The sequence below is a fragment of the Budorcas taxicolor genome, chromosome 4 (assembly GCF_023091745.1).
Source record: "Budorcas taxicolor isolate Tak-1 chromosome 4, Takin1.1, whole genome shotgun sequence".
NCBI classification, from domain to species: Eukaryota; Metazoa; Chordata; class Mammalia; order Artiodactyla; family Bovidae; genus Budorcas; species Budorcas taxicolor.
The window spans coordinates 87,091,807-87,098,648 of record NC_068913.1 but is presented as its reverse complement, the minus strand read 5'-3'; the positions used below and the strand labels follow the sequence as shown (position 1 = coordinate 87,098,648).

Genomic DNA, 6,842 nt, shown 5'->3' with positions numbered 1-6,842 from the left:
GTAAGTGCACAGAAATTCCCTCTTTCTACTAGTATAGTTTATCATGCCTATTCTGAAGACAACATAAGGAAACTGAGATAACGGCTCCAAAGAATTCTAGCATGCATTATGATGGTTTCCTTCAGTCAATACAAATGTGTTGTGTGTTTGTGTTTTTTTTTTTAATGTGTAATCATCTTCATCATCGCCAATGTTCATGGTTTTAACAGGAAAAATTTTTATCAAAATGTTTTCCATATTTTTTGTTTTGCATTCAACTGGAACATTATGTTCAAAGATTTATTTTATTTAAAAAAGAGTTCTGGTCATAAGAAGCATCAATAGGCGGCATTTCATTTGTGCTCATTCACAAAGTCAAAGGGCCACAGACTATTTTATTTCTCTGTATAACAGGTCAAACTCTATCCAGAAATGCCATTTGGTGGTTTTATTTCCATCCACAAGTTTGAAAGCGTTGTGTTTGTTTAATTACCAACCTCCTTGCTTTGTCATTTTCATCTGCAGAGTGTTTGTTATCTCTTCTTTCTTCCACACTGGGACTCTTTCCACAGCCAGTGCTCAAATTCTCTTGAACCTGATTCCAATTGTCTTACAGAGCAGACACTCTGACGATATTGCCTCCTGAGTACTCAGGAGACTCTGGCCTGTCATCTCCTTCGGGGGTGGTGACTGGAGGTGTTGGGATGCTTATTATTGCTGTAGTCACATAAGGTTGTTCACAGTTTAGTTTAACACACTCTTCCATTTTGGCATTTAAACTGGATCGGCTGATGAGGAAGAAAAGATTTAAGAAAGAAGGTTGTTTACTTAAATTTTTTTTCTTATAACTAAAGAATACATGTTGTCATGTTTATCAGTAACATTTTAAAAGGTTAAAAACAATCACCATAATTAAGAAAAATGAAACACCAAAGCTTAAGATAAATTAACATGAACATTAAGGCATTAACATCAAATAAATGTCTAAAAGCCAGCTCAGTGTGGTTCAATTAGTGTTTCTCAAAGTGTTTCCTGCTTTGAGAATGTAAAAGAGAGGATCAGGTGAGTTTTAGAAAACCTAGGCTGAGCAAAGTAAAAGAGTTTTCTTTAAGATAGGATCTCTGAGAAGTTTGAGATACCATAATGAAAGGGATGGGCTTCCCAGGTGGTACTAGTGGTGAAGAATCCTCCTGCCAACGCAGGAGATGTGGGTTTGATCCCTGGTTTGGGAAGATCCTCTGGAGAAGGAAATGGTAACCCACTCCAGTATTCCTGCCTGGAAAATCTCATGGACAGAGGAACCTGGTGGGCTATAGTCTGTGGGGTTGCAAAACAGTTAGATATGACATGGTGATTAAACAACAATAATAATGAAAAGGACATACCCTGTGGATATATCTTAATTCTTTTGTCCACAGAGTCATTTTACTATCTTGTCTCTTTGGGATACAGGATGCCCTTAAAGCTCTCAACTTAGTGACAGCAAACGTTAAGAACTCAAGTTAGTCATTATCAATACTTAAAAGTTTTCCCCAGTGCTACTCTTGCATGAGTTATATACTCTGTGTGAGGAGGTGGGGGTGGAGGGGGGAAGGGAAAGGGATAAGGAGTATAGACATACGAGCTTTAAACTATTCTTTTTCATAGGGAACTTAATTAAGATCTTTGTGTCCCAAGATTTTTTTTTTTTTTTTTTTCTGAACACTCCTCCATTTCCTACCTTGTTTTGGAATAAATGTAAAGCAACATACAGGTAGACTATCTTAGAGACAGAAATCTTCATTGCTCCAACATTTAACATTCTGATCTCAGAAACAATCTGATTACATAAAATCGACAGAGCCTGAATTCAGAATCTTATCTAGACTTTCCAAAGATGGTTGGATGTCAACAAAGAAGTTGCACTGAATTAATGGATTGTGAAAAGGTAAGTTTTTTAATTCGAAGAGCAAAGGAAAATCATTTGGGCAGAAATCGATATTCTTAATGATTTACCTGGTTGAAATGTACTACTTATTATTACACATGCATCATTATAGTCAAAACAAGTGGCACATAAAGAGAAGCAAAGGGAAAATGCCAATAGAAAAATTCACCTAAATTGTCCATAAACTCACCAGAGGTAAACAATTTGAACGTTCACTTACCTTTTTTTTGATATCATATTGGTTTTTGTGTTTGTTGAGATCCAAAATACCTTCATGATCAAAACTGTATACTGATTCAAAAGATCCTTCTGGCATAGTTTTATTTTTCACTGTGACAACGACTATGTTGATATATTTTGGCGTGTACTGAATACCTTTCAATCATATCAATGTTAATTTGTCACTTGTGGTTGTGTTGCCTACAATTCCAGGTCATTCATGTTTACTTAGCGGACTCCTAAGTGGAGAGGTATCTGCTTAAGAAAAAGTTGTGAGGTTGAAGAGGTAGAAATATATTTGTGAATGCCTGACCTTCTTATCTTCTTTCTACTCTTTTAGTACTGATTTAGCTACTACCTTTGCCTTTTCATGAATATTACAATAGATCGATTTTCCTACTTGTTTCAGATCAGTTTGATCTCAAACAAATCGCCAGTCCAGGTTCAATGCATGATATTGGGTGCTTGGGGCTGGTGAACTGGGACGACCCAGAGGGATGGTACCGGGAGGGAGGAGGATGGGGGGGGGGGGGGGGGTTCAAGATGGGGAACATGTGTATACCTGTGGCGGATTCATGTTGATGTATGGCAAAACCAATACAATATTGTAAAGTAATTAGCCTCCAATCAAAATAAATAAATTTATATTAAAAAAATAAAATAAACCCAAGGAGCTAGGGTTTAGATGCCACAAAAGTAACAGCATGACAGCCAGTGCAGATGTGCTCTGAAAAACAGCACAGGTGTGTGGACACACACAAATTAATCTCAGGTACCTGTTAGATAGTGGGGTTCTCTCCACACATCTAATCTGAATCGTGCTGAGTTCTTGCACGCTCCCTCGGTGGCTTCCTGATACATTGGCATTTGGGATGCGGAAGGTTTTTTTGTGTCGTCTTGAACAGCAAGTGCTGGTGATTCCTTGTTGTGAAGAAAGAGAGGGACTGTGACTTGAAGGACGATTAACTGTTGCAACTTCCATGCAGCTTTCTTCAAAGACTTGTTCATCCACAAATTCGTGATTCTATTTTGTAGTGGTAAGAAATGTGGAGAAAGCACAGAAACACAGTTTAACTTTTAAAAAACTTTATTATTTTTAGTGAAGTATAGTTGACTTACAATATTATCACAGTTTACCTTAAAAAAAAAAAAAGATTTGAATAGCTTTCTTTTTAGAACTCAAATATGCCCACAGTACATTTAGACTATCTAATGTGTTTAAAAAAACCCCATTTTCATAATAATTAGAATAGCAAAACTTCTTGTTGTCGTTTGTATGAAAATAATATCTCTCCAGTTAGAATCTGAGATTGATATACATGGCTGATTTAGCATTCATCATAGACTAACTTTATTTGAAATATCATTTACTAATTTAAACATACAATCTGGAAGTTATAAACTAAATATTAAAATCCTCAAAAACGAGTATAGATAATACCCATAGGGAATGTGCAAATTTACATGTATGTTATTTTTTAAACAAATTGACAGACTGAAGTTATGATAAAGAGACTATTTTAATAGAATATTCCAAGTTAGATTATCTGTTATATATTAGCAAATATTTTCACATGGGATTGAAAATATTTTTTAATCAGAAAAATAAGATAACTAAGACATTTCTCATTTCTTTAGATGCTCCTCTAAAATTCCCAGTGTATAGAAAAATATGACTTATTAAGTAAAATATATTTATCAAAATGTATTACTTTATATTTGACCTAGAACTGGTTAACACTGAACTTTTGAGGTCTCCATTCTTATCTTTGTAATATATTACTGGCTGGACCCATGATCTGTACCTATGTTCTTATAACCCAGAAGTCAACAGTGATGGACATAATTTCACATAGGACATCATACAGAAACAGTGTAAAATTTAAAATATTTAATAAAGAATTGGCTCATAAATTGTGTATGGAAGACTTTTACCTCAGAAATAAGATAAAACATTTTTAGTTTGAACTACTAAGAATGTTTTCAACTACTATTATTTTTTTTTTCTTTGTGTGGGTGGGAATAGTCTTACAATGGAAGGTTTTGCTCATGCCAAATTTCACTTAACCATCTCTCATCCAAAAATATTAGTAAAACAATGGAAGGAAATTGCTGGCTAATAGGAAATAGATTGCTTTAGTTATTCATTTTGCCATTTCTTTGCTAAGATAAGCATTTTGCAGTAAATGAAATTTAACATTCTAGTTAAAGTCCAGAGGGTAATAAGATCATCGAAGACAGAATTTCATGTTAAATATTAATTTTTATAGAAAAAAACTATTGCTTACAAAGGAACAGATTGCTCACAATCTGTTTTCTTCTCTTACATGCACATTTCACACACAATATACAAATTATAAGGCATGACATTCTAATTTATCTTATCAGTGATTGGAAGGGAAGAAGCCATTCTGTGACAGGTTACCACATATTCTGGAGTAGGTAGCTTCATTTAAACTATATTAGTAATTCAGTTTAGTGTTAATAATAATTTAGTATTATATAATTTATGATTAAAATAGCCTTAAAAAGCTTCCCTGGTGGCTGTGATGGTAAAGAATCTGCCTGCAATGCAAGTTCATGGGGTCACAAAGTGTTGGACATGACTGAGCAACTAACACTTTCACAAAAGGTAAAATAGTCAAAAAATGAAAATAAAAATTTAAAAAATGGTAGGGATAAATAAATTTGATTAATGTTGTCATTTAACTTTCAAAGTTATCCTAATATACAAATTTAAGATACTAATATAATCAGTAACCACTTGTTTAAAACCTTCAAATATTTTTCCATTTATTATGAGATAGAGATCAAAATTCTTTACATGCCTCCAAAACCCAAGGTTATCTGCCCACTGACTTCCTCTGTTCCTCCCTTGTGTTATAAGAAAGGGCAAAATCTGACTCCATGTTGGATCTACTTCTTTAACCTTTGCTTCCTGTTGTTTTTGTTTACAAAAGGATACTGTCTATACATAATGGCCTGACTTGGGGAACGCTGCTCCTCTGCCTGAATGTTAAACCAATGTGTTTTTGTTGAGGGAGACATCCTGACCCTGTCCATCTGGTACAGGAAGGAAGAAATTAACATATACCCTCCCCAAAGCTGACCATTCCACGAGATATTTGCAAGATTAATAGCCTTTTTATTTTACTTCCTCATCTCCTTCCACTCTGTTTTATAAAAGAACCTGGCATTCAGACTTTATAAGATGGTTATTTTGAGACATTAGTCAGCCATCTTCTTGGTCTGCTGACTTTCTGAATAAAGTTGTTATTTCTTGCCTCAATACCTTGTCTCCAGTTTATAGGCCTGTCATATAGTGAGCAGAGTGAACTTGGACTTGATAATACTTGCGCTGTAGTACCTTCTTTCTTTCTGACAACCCTCAATTTCCTTTCCTTCTTCTTAGGCCAAGTTCCAGTCTTCTCCAGGTACTTACACCTACTTTAACCCCTTCATCTCTTTGTTTAACTAACTCATAATCGTCCTGTGGGTCTCAAGTCAGTTTTCTCCAGGAAGCCTTGCCTGATTCTGTACCCTCTGGCTGCACCTTCTTAGCCCCTAGTCCACTGGGGCCTCATTGTTTCTTTCCTTGCTTATTGTCCTTCTGCAGTAACATTCATATTTTGTCCCAAACCTGGAGGCTCAAGTAGGCCAGAGGTCATACCTGACTTCATGGTGTATCTTGGGTCTGGCTGACTGTCTGATACATTATAGGCAAGAAATACATATTGGTTGAAAGACTATAGAGGTAAATAAATAAATGGATGAACAATATGTCAGAATTGACTACAAGTATGTGTCTCTGGTGAGTGGACAAGCAGACTTGATTCAAATACAGTGAAAATTTTATTCTGCTCTGTGGTCACAGACTGTGATCCCTTTTGACAACCTATCTAAGAAACAGATGCCTTTGTTAAAAAGGAGGTCCAACTGGGAGCTTATAAGGGAAGAAATGCAGACTCAATCCTCAGGCCCTAAGGGTATACCAGTAATTAAATGTGTCATTTTTCTTAAGAGAATAGATAGTTTTTATTGTTTATTTGTTCATTATACCTGTGAATGAAAGAAACGTTTATTTTCAGTTATTCTCTATTTTGTTATTGCTATTCCCTTTGCCCAGATGTCAGGAACACTTAAACTTCATTATTTTTTTCTGTTTAATCAGCATTTTAAGAAGCAGGAAAAGATATTTTATAGAACTTGCAGTCAGCTATTGGAACACAAGTTTCTATCTACATTCAACTGATATTTTAGCCTAAAGTTAATAACATTTTAAATAAGTCTATAAAATACTTTCTATGTTGAAATGTCACTAGAGCCTTTCAAAGTAATTTCAATTATTGTGGATTTTTTTGGAGGGGAACGCTTAGTATGTTTTGCAGTAATGCAGACAGTGAAATCACACTTGGAAACCTTAAATATTCACAGAAACCAATGGGATTACTGTCTGAGTTGCAGTGGCAGGCAGTCCTGCCTTTTCCTTACCGTGGTTTTTTCTAGGCAGTGAAGCAGGTGGTGGTGCTGGGTTTCAAAGCTGGAGCCAGATTTGCTAACAAAGGCCTGCTCATCCTCGGAGGACTGTTAACAGAGAGAAGACAGAAGGGCTTTCTCTTTTATTTGCAAACAGTGAGAATCTCAGCTACATATTTCTACTGAGAGATCTGGCCTATTTTCTGAGATTAAATGGCAGTATTTTATTTTTACTTTCTTT

At 35.3% G+C, this 6,842-nt stretch overlaps 1 protein-coding gene across 1 annotated transcript in view; it reads right to left on the bottom strand.

Annotated features, from left to right (window-relative positions):
• Positions 1–589: 589 nt before the first annotated feature.
• Positions 590–6,842, bottom strand: part of KCND2 (potassium voltage-gated channel subfamily D member 2) — a 549,616-nt gene continuing 543,363 nt past the window's right edge. The window contains exons 4-6 of the mRNA XM_052638728.1: positions 6,617–6,709; positions 2,902–3,149; positions 590–767 (exon numbers count right to left, since the gene is read on the bottom strand). Of these exons, the coding sequence (XP_052494688.1) occupies positions 590–767; positions 2,902–3,149; positions 6,617–6,709 (519 nt within the window). The remainder of the gene's footprint in view (positions 768–2,901; positions 3,150–6,616; positions 6,710–6,842) is intronic.